The 15,546-nt window shown below is 40.6% G+C and overlaps 2 protein-coding genes across 8 annotated transcripts in view; one reads left to right on the top strand and one right to left on the bottom strand.

The window, feature by feature from the left end:
• Positions 1-543: 543 nt before the first annotated feature.
• LOC117578078 (vitellogenin-2) lies at positions 544-2,179 on the top strand. The gene is made up of 2 exons (XM_034263229.2): positions 544-863; positions 945-2,179. Exons 1-2 carry the CDS (start codon positions 620-622, stop codon positions 2,027-2,029), a joined length of 1,329 nt encoding a protein of 442 aa, XP_034119120.1. The 5' UTR covers positions 544-619; the 3' UTR covers positions 2,030-2,179.
• A 1,143-nt stretch (positions 2,180-3,322) lies between these two features.
• The window catches only part of LOC117578077 (uncharacterized), a 39,620-nt gene continuing 27,396 nt past the window's right edge, over positions 3,323-15,546 (bottom strand). For 3 of the 7 annotated variants that reach the window (XM_034263227.2, XM_052001897.1, XM_034263225.2), the window contains exons 11-13: positions 6,664-7,195; positions 5,400-5,645; positions 3,323-3,931 (exon numbers count right to left, since the gene is read on the bottom strand). In XM_034263227.2, coding sequence (XP_034119118.1) covers positions 3,426-3,931; positions 5,400-5,645; positions 6,664-7,195 — 1,284 coding nt within the window. In that variant the 3' untranslated portion in view covers positions 3,323-3,425. Of the gene's footprint in view, positions 3,932-5,399; positions 5,646-6,663; positions 7,196-11,751; positions 11,905-11,971; positions 15,194-15,546 lie in introns of those variants that run through there. The other 4 variants (XM_052001894.1, XM_052001893.1, XM_052001896.1 and 1 more) reach the window with 3 other exon arrangements.

Here is a 15,546-nt window from a genome sequence, read left to right on the forward strand (position 1 = left end):
TATATTCTAAGAATTTTTGAACTTATTCAAATAAATAGAAAATATAAAGTTATTCTTTTAAATATGTAAAGGCATTGGCGGATATAAAGTTTAGTTGATTGCATAATTGTCAGTTGCATAAGGCGCACATTGTCCCGAATGGACTTGCACTTTACTTGCTGCTTTGTGTGGCAACAAAATGTCGCTTAATGTGCATCGTTGTTTGCTGACTGCGCTAAGCACGAGCTTAGTATTCAACAGTTGCCAATCGCCGCCAATCACCAATCACTGATAAAGCGAAAAATGTGAATTGTGTAAATTGTCGAGTAGTGCAATTGTCGCCGATCGATCGATTGATTGATTGCTAAAGTCAAGAAATCAAGTCAAGAGTTTTCAGTTTCATTTCCACCGAAATATGCTGACCAAGATGCAGTGCATCATCATCATCTATTTTGACGACACGTGTGCTCGAGCGGTCAATGAACGTTGATGTTGGTTACGTATCAGTCGAACAGTAGAACAATGCTGCAGGCAAAGCTGAGCTATAAAATCGCTGCTCGATTTGGTTGAGACATGCAGTACAGCTCGTTGAGGCGTAACGGCAATTTGGAAAGAAGGCTCTGCTCTCTCTGGTTTAACAATGAATCCTCTGCGCACTTTGTGTGTTCTCGCTTGCCTGGTGGCAGCAACATTGGCATCGCCAAACAATGGCAACCAACAGCAACAGCAACAACGTCGCTCGAACTCGTTGAACAACTACGAGGATCCCAGCAACTGGGTGAGCCCCAACCAAATTGAGCAGTTGCCCATGCTCAAGGATGTGACACTGCGTCGCCTCGAGGAGATGACCGTCGATGAGGGTGGCTCCATGCTCTCCAAGTTGTGTAAGTCTTTAGACTTTAGATCACACACATTCAACACTTATTTACTATATTTACTATATGCTTATATTTCTGTCTCTACAGACCACTTGTCGCAGTTCAACCGTGTCTTCAAGCCCGACTATGTGCCAGAGGCTAGCAAGATCAAGGGTTACATTGTTGGTCCACGCGGCCAGAAGACCGAGTTCAACCTGAACACCTTTGTGCAGACCGTGAAGCGTCAGCCCAACTTTGGCGACGATGAGGTGACCATCTTCATCCAGGGTCTGCCCCAGACCTGGGGTCAGGTGAACAAGGCCAACCGCAAGTTGGTCCAGGCCTACGAGCAGCGTTACAACCTCCAGCCCTACCCCGGCCAGAACGACAGCGATGAGCAGAAGAGCAGCAGCGAGGAACAGCAGCAGCAGCGCCGCAAGCAGAACCAGGAACAGGATGATACCACCACCGGTGATTTGGTTGTGATCAAGCTTGGTGATCAGATCGAGGACTTTGAGCAATTCGCCACCCTGAATGTTGAGCGTATTGGTGAGATCATCGGCGATCGTCTCGTTCAGTTGACCAACGAAGTCAATGTGCCCCAGGAGATCATCCATCTGATTGGTCAGGGTCCAGCTGCTCATGTTGCTGGCATTGCTGGTCGTCAATACACCCGCCTGACTGGACACAAGCTGCGCCGCATCACCGGTCTGGATGCCTCCAAACTGTTTGCCGAGCCCGACAACAAGCTGAGCGGCCTCGCTCGCGGTGATGCCGATTTCGTCGATGCCATCCACACCTCTGCCTACGGCATGGGCACCCAGGAGCGTCTCGCCGATGTTGACTTCTACCCCAACGGCCCATCCGAGGGTGTTCCCGGTGCCGAGAACGTTGTCGAGGCTTCCCTCCGCGCCACCCGCTACTTCGCCGAATCGGTCCGTCCCGGCAATGAGCGCAACTTCCCCGCTGTCGCTGCCAGCTCTTACAAGGAGTACAAGCAGAACAATGGCTATGGCAAGCGCGCCTACATGGGCATTGCCACCAGCTACGACATCCGCGGCGACTACATGCTGCAGGTGAACTCGAAGGCTCCTTTCGGCCGCAACACTCCTGCCCAGACCCAGAGCGGATATCACTCCGTCCATGAGGCATGGAGGCAGCAGCAGCAGCAGGATAAGAAGAACCTCGCTTAAGTCACATTGACAGTGCCACAAAACAACGACGATGACGACGACGATCGATCGACATGTGAAAAGCCAACGAAATGACATTTCTATTCTACTGTATCGAATGACTAGACTACGCTTTGTTTTGTAATAAAAATTTTGCATTTTTCAAAAAAACTCCTTCACTTTCTTCTACTGAATTTTATATAGTTAACATATAGTAGGTGGTATGTGTATAAACTTAGAGAAGATCGTACTAAACTCAATGTTGAATAGGAAAAAAGAAGAGAGCAATATAATTACAGCTAAATTATTCGGTGTAGCAATTCATGAAATTGAATTTACAGTTTACGAAATTAAAGCCTATAACATTTTATTTTAATTACAGTAATTGAATTCATTGCGGTTGCTGTTGTTGTTAAAAAGTGTTAGCCAAGAACTAAGCTAAGTGCTTACCAAACTTTAGTGCAAGTTGATATTCGTCTAAGTGCATATTGTGATTCTTCCTTAATAAAGTTTGAGGTTCTTCAAGTGTTTTGTCGTACCTAAAATCTCTGAAACCTAATCTAATTTAAATATACATTTGTCTATGATGTGGATAAAGAAAACCATATTTGAATTTTATATTTTTTTATTTTTATTTGATATAAAATTTTATAATAAGCACTAAGTCAGTATATAAGCTTATAGACTTATAGATAAGTATATAATGATGTATACAAGTGTATACTATTAAATCGATTGCAATTTGAGACTAAGTTCTCAATACGACAAATTGCAGATGAACATTTATACGCTTATTATAGTTTTTGGGAGGTGTCGAGAAAAAAAGACATTATTTCTATGCTTAAAAAAAAGAGATTAAATAGTGGAGGGCACAAACGAGGATAAAGACAGGATACAATTAAATCGCCTGACCAAGACTACATATGATGAAATAGTTCTTTATTAAACTTCTATTCTTTTAGTTTTGCTTTATTTCAAAGTGCTGTAAAAACATCGACTATTGGCAAGACGTTCTTTTTCTATTTGTGTATTGGTTGGCATTTTGAATTTCTAGAAAATCGCCATAACAAATTTTTGTAGACTGTACTTAAACAAAGCAATTTGGAAAATAATTTCATAAAGATTTTATAAATTACATCATACAGAAAGATTCTTTAAAGTACTAACAAGCAGATGTCTTGAAATATTTGAAAATTGCTGTGAGTATTCATATTCAATTACTCATTGATTGATGTCATTATCAATCATGAATTTGTTCAAAAAAATTAGTTTCACGTATTATTCAGCTAACAGATAATACTTCTCTTTATGAAGTTTAATAAATTTTGCAAGCTTCACTTAAATAATCACAAAATCTTCATGGGCATCAGCGCAATATACGAAAAAAAAAACACTCCAAATTGATGCTATTTAATATTTAATCTCGACAGGCTTTGCCATCGCTAGTTGTCACATATGTGCACATGCCGCTGAAGCTGTCGTAGCCAAGCCCCTTGGGACAGGTGTACTCCCATCCGACGATGCCGCCAGTCTCCACGAATTTGGCACAGGATATGAACTTGCGACAGCTGTTTGGATGCGGAAAGTTGCCCTCATCCAGGCATTCGATAATGCCACGCCCATGTAAAACCACCTTGGGCGGTGACTGTGGTTGTTGCTTCGACTTTTTTCTCAATTGCGGCTGGCTATCATCAGTGTAATCGTTGTAGGCACTCGATCGTCGAATAGCCGCTGGATTAGTCGGAGCTGGAAGTGGAGTGGTGAGCGCCGGCTTACCTGGCGGCCGATTGTACACCTCGATGTATTTGTGCGGACGACGACGACTCTGTTGGCGACGGGACAAAGGCGGCGCGAATTCCGGTGCTGCGGTCGTTGTGCTCGTCACAGATTGTGGCCTACGTGGACGAGCAATTAGTTGACGACCTGCAACAGTAAATTCAATTACTATTGATGTTTTTAAGTTCACTTAATTACAGTTGCCAAACCCAAAGTAGTACCATTTTTTATTCTCAACTATTTTAGTTAAACTAATGGTTATTGAAAAAATATTCTATAAACTTTTTTTATATATCGTTTTGATACTACTTAAAGTAATTAAAGTTTAATTGAGAAATCGAGAAATTTATTTATAGCGGAAGAATATTTTGAAAGATAATCATCTAAAATAGAACATTGTAAAATATCGGATCTTGAAATATATACTATTTTGGTATATTTTAAAATTAATACCAAAATATTTTGCTTTTATTCAAAATTGGTAAATTAAAAAACTAAGTGCGTCTATTGTAATTACCAAGAAAAATGCATCTTATTTTGAGTAGGTTTAAGAAAATGATAAAAAATACAATTTCGTTAAACTTGTATAATCATTTGAATATTATATTTTTGAGTTTCATTTAATATCAAATGTTTTTGCATATCAACTTCATTTCAGTTCTCATTAAAATAATAAATATTACACAAACCTTAACGCAAGTAAGCCCGCGTCTAACCTAAGACCAGCTGTGTAAATATCAACAGACAGCATGCACGTCAAGCGCATAATGCGAGCTTACGAATAATGGCCCTTGACAGCGTGTTTGTTGTTGTCCATCACGAATTTGTCGCAAATATGCAGTATCAGTGGATCATGGGTAGAAAGCTCGTGAGAAAGCTTTTGAATGTAAGCTCTCTCAGAGCAGCGCTTTGTACTAAGAAAGCATTTGACAATATTAGCGTAACAACAGAAAAGAAGGCAAATTTGTATGGAAATATCGAAATTGAAAGAGCGAGATAGAGCGAGTGGGGTGAGCGAGCGAGGGATATGCTGAGAGCTTGCACAGTGAGCGAAAGCGCCGAACATGCCTCCAATTTTGGTCGTTTTGCGTGCAAATCGGGTTTCGCACCAAAGTGCAGTACTGCCATTTGACTGCCAGTGCTGCCATTTACTTTACCTGACACCGCTAATAAGTGAGGTTCATCAGAACATTTTCTCTTAAGCATACATACGAAGGTGGACGTACGGAAGTGTGTATGTAAAGTATTTTGTTAGAGCGGCATATTTGTGGCTGCGCATAATGTCGCATATAAATAGAAATAAATAATATTATTATATTATTTGTAAAAGTGATTATCTGAAACTTTCTTGAGGCAACATTTTTACTGACCAAATAATTAAAAGTCGAGACTTTTTTGGAACATTAAAAATTGTGGTCACAATATAACGTCATTAAAATATGTATTATTATTTTTCTTTTTGCATTTTGATATTGGGTATCTCATAGTCGAGCACACTCGACTGTAGATTTTTTTCTTATTTTTTTTTAAATTTGAAGAATTTGCATGGCATTCGATACATTTTTTTATCAATTACAATAACCTACTTTCGATGATATTAAATTAGAAAACTTACGCGTACTATTGTTGACCGTAAAGTGCGGTGCCGTTGTGCTAATGCTTGCTGGTCTCACTTGCTCCGGAATCTGATTAAATTGACTCGATTGTATGCTCGACTTGGCCACCTGATCGCCATCGTTATCAATGCCAAAATCAGTTGTTATTTCTGGAGCTATTGTTGTTGTACGTGGCGGTTGTGCCGTGGATGTCAGCGCGAGTCTTCGCTTGAAGAGCGGATTCTGTGTTCGCGGCACCTCCGTGGCTGTTAATGAAAATAAAATAAAATTAATTTATTGGTAACTACAACAAGTTGAGATGCGTGCTTACATTTATTAAATTGGAAAACTACGCACATGTTATATGATTAAAAAAAAGGTTAAACCCTTTGATAATCTGCGTTTTCTTATTCAATCTTTTATATTACTAATATATGGTTCGCTGTAATTATTGTTTATGTATTGTATATGTACCAAGTATAAAGTCATTGTCATCATCGATACAAAAGTGTTGTTTTTTATAAAACAACGACCTATACAATGCATTTCCGTAGTTACTTTGTTACATTTTATGTTCGAAGATATATTGAATCACGTTATCCACTAATGATATTCTTGCATGCTCAAAATTACTCAGATTTAATTTTTGTTTCTGCCTGGCACACTTTTCTTACAAATGGTACACGAATCTTTACTTAGAGATTTACTATTACATTATGTGTTATCTGTGAGCAGTTGTCTTAAAACTTGCCAACAATAGAATTTTGTTCATTGCAAATATTCTTAGCATAAGCACATTTATTGATCTGTTAAGGTGCATTCTTGTTTGGGATACTTAACATACATATGTACATATATATAAAATGTTGCACTGCTATGGCAATATAAATTATTTTTATGTGGCATCTTATCATAAATTGATATAATTTTAATCGTTGTCTAATAGTTGTTGTCTAAAATGATAGTGATTTAAGAAAAATGTTCGAACTTTTCCTTTTGCGTGCGATTTGTGTCTGACACAAATTATCCCAAGCAGCTAAGATCTGTCAGCGATCTCTATGGAATTCGATGGTACAAACAAGCCTTGACGAGAAGTATTCAAACTCTTATTGACCAATAATGCTTGCGATGGCTGAATGTCGTCAATCAACAAATACCGCATTGCCATTTAATTGCAAACTGTTGATAATTTGCAGGCAACAAATTACGTACTTATCAGCGTATATCTTATATATGTATCTATGTATATATGTATAATATATGTACAAATCTTCGTATACTCACAGCTCTCATCGTTGTTTGCTGGGGACGCTGTTGTTGTTAAACGTCGTGTTTGAAATTGACGACGAAGCGCAAAACTCGCCGCCTGGAATTTGTGTTGCTTTTGTTGCTGTTGTGTGCTATCAACATTGATGTTGCCAACACTACTGCCGTTGTTGTTGTTGTTGTTGCTGTAAATAGTTGCTGACGAGCTTTGCGTCTTCAGTTTGCTCAGATGAATGTTGCTGGTTGATGTTGCTGGTGTCGTTGTTGTTGTTGCTGCTGCCGTCGCTGCTACTGCTGCTGCTGCTGCTGTCGAGTGCTTACTACCACGGCGAATATATTTATTGGAGGTCGTCGTTAGCAACTCGTCTGTTGGCTGCGTGGTTGCCTCTGACTTTGCAACTGGCGTGTTTATTATGCGCCTGCGCACGCTCAACACCGGACGTCGCGACACTGTTGCTGTCGCAGTTGAAGTCAGCGCTGCTGTTGCTGTTGCCGTCGTCGTCGTCGTTGCTGTTGCTGTTGTAGTTGTGGTTGCAGTTGGTGTTCGCAGCTGCCAGTTGAAAGTTGATTCCAGTCAGAGTTCCGAGTTATTTTTTGTTAAATTTATGAAATGAAGTAAACAAATGTCATTTAGTATATACAGTTTTGTTGGTGCCAAAGATAAAAACATTTTATAGTCATTTCACTTAATTATATGCATTTGAGCGCGAACGCGACACTCATCAAGAAGAGATTTGTCTCATTTGTGTGCAAACTTGTGCTTTTTTCATCAGACATGTGTTTTTGTGAGTGTGAATGTTGTACGATTTCTTTATTTATGATCCGCGATCAGTGCAGTTGCAGTTGCAGTCAACAAATCTAAAGCTCTAAAATTACTCGGCAAAATAAATCAAATAATATCGCTTAGTTTAAGATAGAATCAATTTTACCATACCATGTGTTTTTATCAGTTTCTAAATACGAGTAAGAAGCATTAATTAGTGAAGACTACGGGATTGAATTTCGAGGGTTCAACATCTACATTAGTGAATACTTACATTTAATGTTCTCTAATAAATTTGTGTGTGTGTGTGTGTATGTATGTGTGTGGGTTTGTGTGTAGGTGTGTGGGTGTGTGGGTGTGTGTAATGGTGTGCCTGTAATTCATATTAATAAAATACAAAGACAACTAAGAGTGTTTCAAGTTTATTCAGCATCTCGTTATGACTATTTAAGCCCAACTTTAAAATTTCCGTTCTCAATTTAGTTAGTTTTCCAACGTTCTGTGTTGGCGGAAATAGGCGTGGTTGGAATCTTTGCTAAACATGGAGATAATTCTAATGGATAGATTGGCATCGTTGAAACCTTTTGCAGCATAGTTAGTTTGAATATAAACCACTGTAGATTATTCAATTAAATTGCATGTTCTACTAAATTACAATTGCCTATCCATCAAACCCGCTAAAATTGACTTTGTCAATGGTTAAGTGCAATAGCTAACATTTTTTTGCAGCGCTCTCTAAAACAAGTTGACGAAAACAATTTGCAGCGAACTCGTTAATGGCAACTGAGAACCGGTAAAAAATTGTTGTTGCCAACAACAAAAGTCAAGAGTGAACGACTTTGGTGTAATCCCAGCACACACACACACACACACACACACACACATGCTCGTAAATCAAATTTGAGTTTTTAAGCCGCAATGGAATGTGTGCCAAAGCTCAACGAAATGTCGAATGGGATTATATATAACATAAGTATAAAGAGCAAAGCTAAAAGTCAACTAAAATAATAGATGCAACTACACTGAATAATCGAAATAAAAGCAAGCATTGCAAATTTACGTTGCAGACTATTAAAGATCACTTCAAAGGCAGCTACGAAAAGGCTTGTTTCACTTGTTTTCTTTTTTTGCATTGGTGAATTGGGTACTTGGGAGGTGAGTATACATGAGACAAGAGACCATTGGAGGTGAGTATACTTGAGACACCACAAGTACTTGTAGTAGGTATGTCTGTTATTGTCGTTGTTGTTGTTGTTGTTGGCATTGACCGCAAATGAGAGAGAGAGAAGGTTGCAAAAGTCACACGATAGCTTTGGCAGTACTCGAAGCCGTAATGCCTGCGGTCAGGCAATGGACTTCTTAAATGTCAATATCGCGACATGCGTGTGTTCATACTCATATAAACCTGCAGAGATGCAGACGGAGATGGAAACGGAGACGGAGACGGATACGGAGACGCATATACAGACAATTGCGTAATCCACTGAAGATGTGGATTTAGTGACGACTGCGATTACATCATACCAAATAAATAGTCGTGTATATATAGTTAACATAGCTGGGCTTGCTTTGCTTGAGCAAAAAAAAAAGGCAAAAAAGATGAGCGTCGTTTGCCTTTTGCCGAGTTTTACGAGCGAGCTTACGAGACGAAGCTGAATGTGGCGGCTTGCATGTCAACAAAACTGGTTGGCTTTAATTAAATATTGTACAACTGATCGAGCAAAAAGCAGCGATTGGTAATATTAAGACACAAGGAACTGGGCGTCATCTTCGGCAGATGGGAAAGTTGTTTCCCTTACGTAACAACAGCGAAGCTACTCTTAAAGTGGTTTGACATAAAAATTCACAATACACAAAACCCGGAGCCTAACTCTAATCCCCTCAAAAATTTGTTCAATTTGATTTCATTATATAATGTAGTATGTAAATTAAGAATACAAAATAGGCTGCCAATAAAAAAATCCCAAAGCATGTTAGGAGAAATAATAGAGAGAAACATTCAAATTACTTGAATTTCTGGTCATAAATAAATTTAAAATGTTGCAAATTATGAATATCAACTTTAGGAATCGGAAATGCTTAAATGAAAATAATAATCACTTGGGTGCTAAAAAGCTCGACGCTAAAATTACTAGGAAGTAGTTTATAAAATATGATTTTTGATTTGAATTTCATGGCTCAAATATAGTTGATGACATTGAGAAAGTTGTGCCAAGAGCTAACATTGGATCGAAATTACAATTAATATTAACTTTTACGATTGCTGCTCCAAGATAAAATTTTTATGAAGATCTGTTTGTTGAAGATTATGTAAACATTTTATGGCTAACCTCGCCCTGCTAACTCAATGAAATAATTGAAATCGTATCAAACAAAGTAAGGAAATGTCGATGATAAAAGCGTATGACACTCAATTGACTTGAAGCTTCATAGCTGTTGAAGATAAATGTGGCAAATGTTTTCATTCAGCATCAAATGAACAAATAAGCAAGATGTATACGTATACGTAATATAATTTTGGTCTCATCGAATTCAACTTTTATTCTATCAAATATCAACTTTAAGTCAACCAAATAGTCTAATTTTGAATACAAAAATGTTAATGGATTGGATATTTCCTATATATACTATCGAGATTTAATAGTGTATTGAATAATACAAAATTTAAGTCACAAATTCTATTTTTAAAAATGTTTTTTTCAGTAGGTTTAAAAGTTATGCCAATTTTGTTCGTCTGTTTGTCTAAACATATTATTCGCTTGATATCAGTAACGATAAAGGTTAGTTTCCATATTGGATATGTGTCTACCATCACACAGATCTACGCTTTATCATTTGTAAAAATATAAATATTACTTATTTAAATTGTATTTACATGTTGGAAAGAAATATCAAATTATATTATTATTGGTGTGTAATAAATTCATGTCCCTTACAAATTTGTTTCGTGTTTTTCTTGTGTTCATGTGGTGTTCATATCGGGGATCTATATAGTAGAAGGAACTCTGTATACAAAATAACTATATATATTTTTTTGTAGTATTTTTTTTTTAGTTTATTTATGTGCATAAATATTTTACAACTAAAACTAATTGCAATAAACTTAAAATAGTTGAAAAGATTTGGAGAAAAAAATATTTAGAACTGCGCATTGTTAAAAGCAAATTATTCGTAAATAAAAAAAATTATTAAAGGGATTTAAATAAAACAAAAATTGTTCTTTTACAGCTTTTTCGCTGTGAGTCGTTAAAGGATTTGATTGAACCAATTGGATATATTGTTGTTGATTTTTTATATTTTTTTTTTTTTTTGCAATTCGTTACTGCGTGTGAATATGTAAGAATTTTTGTTGTGTTGGTGTGTGTGTATGGGTGTATGTGTGTGTGTGTGTGTTTGTGATGTGTATGTGTGGTGATGTTAGCATATGCGTGTGTTTATGTATATGTTGTATGTTGTATGTTGTAATTATGCATGGCAGCTTGAAGAATACGAATTTTGAAAATGTACATACGAAAAATAATTAAGTGACCGCACAATGAGGCAGCTGTTTTTAAAGTATATGCTTTATGTTTTTGCTTTTAAATTATGTATATATATATATGTATATAGATATATAGATATATGTTTGTTGCACAATTTCAAGAAAATTGTACGATTTGTTTGTTAAATAATTAATTGTTTGATTTTTGTTTGTTTTTGTTTTCATTTTTTGAGGACAAAGCAACGCAGTCAATTATTTACAGGGCGGCAGTTTGATCAACTTAGTGCTTTTGTCTCTGTACAAAAATAAGACTAGAAATAACTAACTACGTTGGTATTCGTATTGGTGTTGTTGTTGTTGTTGTTGTAGTGTGTGTGTTGGTGTGTGTGTGTGCGTGGTGTCGCCTTTCAAGGCAGCACTGTGGTTATTGTTGGTGTTGCTATTGTTGTTATTGTGCTTGTGATTGGCGTTTCGGTTGTTGCTGTTGTTGTTGCATTGTTTTTGCTTTTCAGCTGACGCTGACGTTGACGCAAACGTCGGCCACGTCCTCGACGAGGTTTCTTGCGTCGCTCCACATGCATTTCGCTGCTGTAGCTGACAATGCTGTTCACTGTGGTTGTACTTGTTGTTTGTGTTTGTTTTTCTTGTTTGTTGGTGATGTTGTTGTTGTTGTTGTTAATCAGCTGGTTGCTGACGTCAGTGAGTGTGCCTGTTACAGCTGTTTGTATTTGATTGTTTTGGTTATGGTTCCCACTAATAGCGCCATCTAGCGTTCGTGTTGCATTATTCAAGTTGTTGTTGTTGGTGGTGGTGGAGTCAAGCGACTGCAGCACAGTCGAATGACGGACTGAGTAATCGGAGTTTGAGTCGGGAATGTTCGTGTTGAAGTTTGGCAACAGTGTGCTGCTCTCGCTGCTTGCCGTGGTGCTTTCCAGTGCCAGTTTGCCGTTATCGATATTATCCGACGCCGACGCTGACGCTGGCACCTTGCTTAGTATGACCTTGTCGAGGTTCGCTATCGAGATGATCAGGGGTGAGGATTCATTGGATTCGGGGCGAAATAGGGGTACAATGGGTCTTACGTATGTTGCTGGTATCGCTGTCTCTGTGCTATCCTGTTGCTGTTGCTGTTGCTGTTCCTGCTCCTTTTCCAGTTCCTGGTGTATCGTGCTGCTTTTCACTTCCTCATCCTCACTGTTGCTGTTGCTATTGCTGTTGCCGTTAATGTTGTTGTTGATGTTGAGCAGTTTCGCCTTGCGCGCCGAATCAAACAGACCTTCCAACGAGATCGTCGATGTCTCGAATGCCTCACGTATCACCTCCGGCAATAAGGATTTACCATTGCGCTCGCTATCGCTGTCTCCCACACTGCTGCTCTCCGTCTCGGGCAGACTATTGCGAACCGGCGCCGATGAACTGACGCTCTTGGGTATTATCGATTCAGTGGGCGTGTAATCGGCAACGGTGCTGTGACCATCGTTCACTTGTATATCACTGCCATCGACCAGATGTACATATTTCACCACACTAATCTCACCCAGCTGCTCGACATGCGGCAGCGATTCGACACGCAAAATGCCGGGACTAAACTCTTGATTTGCTTTCGACTTGCGTTGAGCGAGACGTGCCTGCTTCGAGTTGATCTCAACAATGCGATTGATCTCGATCAGTTTGTGCTTTGGCTCAACAGAAGCGGTGATCTTGTGGCGGTTTTTGCTGGTAGTGGCAGGACGACCCGTTGGCTCGTGGTCGTCCCCATCGTTCGTCTCGCCGTCGAGCAGGGTGAACACGTGCAGCAATGTTGTTGCCGGGGGCGGTGGTGAGGTGGTTGAGGATAATGCTGATGCTGGCGATCTGTGGTTCTGTGTGAAGAGTGAAGAGATGTTTGTGGCTTCATTAGCATTGGCATTGAACACGTTTGTTGGTGGCTGTGCGGTATCGTTATCGATAGAATCGATAGTTGTTTCGGTTTCAGTGTTTGTGACTGTTGTGTCTGTTGACTGTTGTGTTATCTGAGTTGGATTTGGAGATGTTGTTGTTGTTTCTGTTGGTGTGCTTGGTGTGGTTGTCACATATCCCTGATTCTCTTCCAACAGTTGCTGCTGTTGCTTATTGACCACCTCTGCCTCTGCTCCTGCCTCTTGCTCTGTCTCTGCCTCTTTCGTTGCTACCTTTGGCTTAAGCGTTGTGTGCTTCTTGCTGTGTATATCAAAGATCTTCTTGTTGCGCGCATTGAGCGCATCAATGTTCAAGTCCTCGATCAGAGAATTCTCTAGAGATATCTCCGGTGTCTCTGTCGATGGACCTGTGTATTTGCGCTCATAGCTGCGCGTATTGCTCGGTATAAATGGCGCCGGTTTCAGCGGTGTCAACGGTGTGGTGCGCTCATAATTGTTGGCCACCGGACGCAACGTTAGATTTGGTGTTGCAACGCCCAGCGGACGATTCACGACGCGTGGTCGGTTGCTACTACCAAAGCGATTGGCTGGCGTCGACGACGACGACGAGGTGGAGCTAGAGGAATTGGCAGAGGAACTGGAAGCGTTGCGGTTACGTGAATTGTATGGCACATTGCCAGCATTGCCGCCAGCAGTTGGGGCGATATTGGGTCGACTGCCGGGCAGCACACGATTAGGGCGATAGGGAGAATTCGATTTGGGCTGATTGGTGCTGCTGTCGAGCTCCTGGCTGGAGTGAGGGGCTTGGCTTTGTTTTTCCACTTGCTCGTCTTCATTGTCATCTTCACCTTCGTCTTCCTCATCGTCCTCGTTATCGTCCTCATCATCGTCCTCTTCTTGGCTCTCCTCGGTCTGACGAACTGGCGGTTGTGGTAGCTTCTTTATGGGCACAAATGGTCGACGCACAATCTCCTGATTGGCGAGTGCTGGCCTAACATTCACTTGGGTCTGTGGCAGCTCTTGTTGCGCTTCGTATGAATCATCATCCTCATCCTCATCATCATCATCGCCATCTTCTTCCTGTTGCTGCTGCTGTTGCTTGAAGCGATTGGCATCGAGTCGTCCTCGGGGATCGGTGCGCACAAAGCCCTCACCCTTGTTCTGCACACTAGAGTTGAAGGGATCGAAACGTCCGTTCTTGCGGCGCTTGTAAGTTGCTGTCGTAGTTGTCGATCGTGTGCTATTGATGGTGCTAATGGTGGCGACTGGTCGCTTTGCCACCAGCTTGCGTCGGAAGAATGGACGTGGTGACGAACCTGTGCCAAGGGTTAGTCCTGCCCTTGTTGACGTTTCAGGTCTATCAGCAGCGTTGGCATTCTTCTCGGCCAGCACCTTCTTTAGACGATCATTGATCACACCCTGCTCCCCACTGCCACGTGCCTGCTCAGCCTTCACCTTGTCGCGTAGTTTTTGCAATTCCGACTCCTCTCCTGTGTGAGCGGCTTCATTCGATTTACCACCCGTCAGTCGGGTGCTGATGACACCATCGGTGCCCTCGCCCTGAGCTTGCTGCGCCTTGAGGCGATTGCGCAGACTCTGCAAATCGTTTGGTCGTCGCTGGGGCAACAGCACTTTGTTCTGCTCAACATCAACATCAACGTCATCATCACTCACCTCCTTCTCGTCCGACTCCTGCTTTTGGGAGCTTTCGAAACGTGATCGACTTGGATGGAACGGTTTGCGTGTCGTTGTTGTAGTCTCTGAACCTGAAACAGCATGCTGATCTTGATCGGTTTTGACCTTGATCTCGGGCTCAACAGTTGTGGCTTGTGCAACATCAACGGGTCGCAGCTTGCGTACAATTTTACGGAAACGTTTACGCGTTGTGCCATTGTTGTTGCTCTCGCTATTAAGGATAGTTGTTGTTGTCGTTGTTGTGGCTGTGGTTGTATTTGTGTTTTGTGATTCAGTGTGTGTGCGAGTGGCGACGCTATTAGTGGTGCTTTTTGTACTATCGTTATCGCTATCGTTACTATCGATCGACTGCAGCGGTCGTCGATATTTGATTACGCGCACGCGTTTAAGTGTTGGCTTTGTTGCTGTTGGTGGAGCTGTTGTGGTTGTCGTTGTTGTTGCTGTGAGTGTTATTTTAGCGGTTGTTGTCTCAGTCGCGGCATCTTCTTGATCTTCTCCGCTATCGGCTTCGCCCTCTTCACCATCTTCTTCTTCATCGGATTCATCGTTTGTCTGCGGATCACGTGTGGCTAGTTTAGTTACCTGTGTGCGGCTGCGTGTACCAAATGCAAAGCGACGTGCTGTTGGTGGTGCTGTGGTTGTGGTTGTTGTTGTTGTTGTTCTTGAGGTCGTGCTGCCGCTGCCTCGAGTGCGGCTCAATTGATACCGATTCTGAAAACGTCGTTTAGAATTAACGTCATTACCTAAGTCATTTAAGCCAGAGCCACGCTCTGGTGAACCACTTATCACCACGCTCTTTTTCTTATCACTATTATCATTCTCATCCAATAACTCATCATCATCTTCATTCTCATTATCATTATCACTCGCCTCTGCCTCTACACTATTCGCATCGCCAGTTGTATCGTTAGCATTAACAGTGATTGTGACTAGTTTGTTTTTGATGTAGTTTCTTGTGTAAATGTTTTGTTTGTTGCCGTCGTTTGTGGTGTTTTTGTTGTTGTTGTTGTTGTTGTTGCTGATGTTGTTTTTGTTAGCATTTACATTGGAAAACTTAAAACGAT

This window comes from Drosophila albomicans, chromosome X (assembly GCF_009650485.2).
Source record: "Drosophila albomicans strain 15112-1751.03 chromosome X, ASM965048v2, whole genome shotgun sequence".
NCBI classification, from domain to species: Eukaryota; Metazoa; Arthropoda; class Insecta; order Diptera; family Drosophilidae; genus Drosophila; species Drosophila albomicans.

Coding starts and splice junctions, on each gene's coding strand:
- LOC117578078 (XM_034263229.2), top strand. CDS start 620: ATGAATCCTCTGCGCACTTTGTGTGTTCTCGCTTGCCTGGTGGCAGCA. Junction 864..944: donor CTCCATGCTCTCCAAGTTGT/GTAAGTCTTTAG, acceptor CTGTCTCTACAG/ACCACTTGTCGCAGTTCAAC.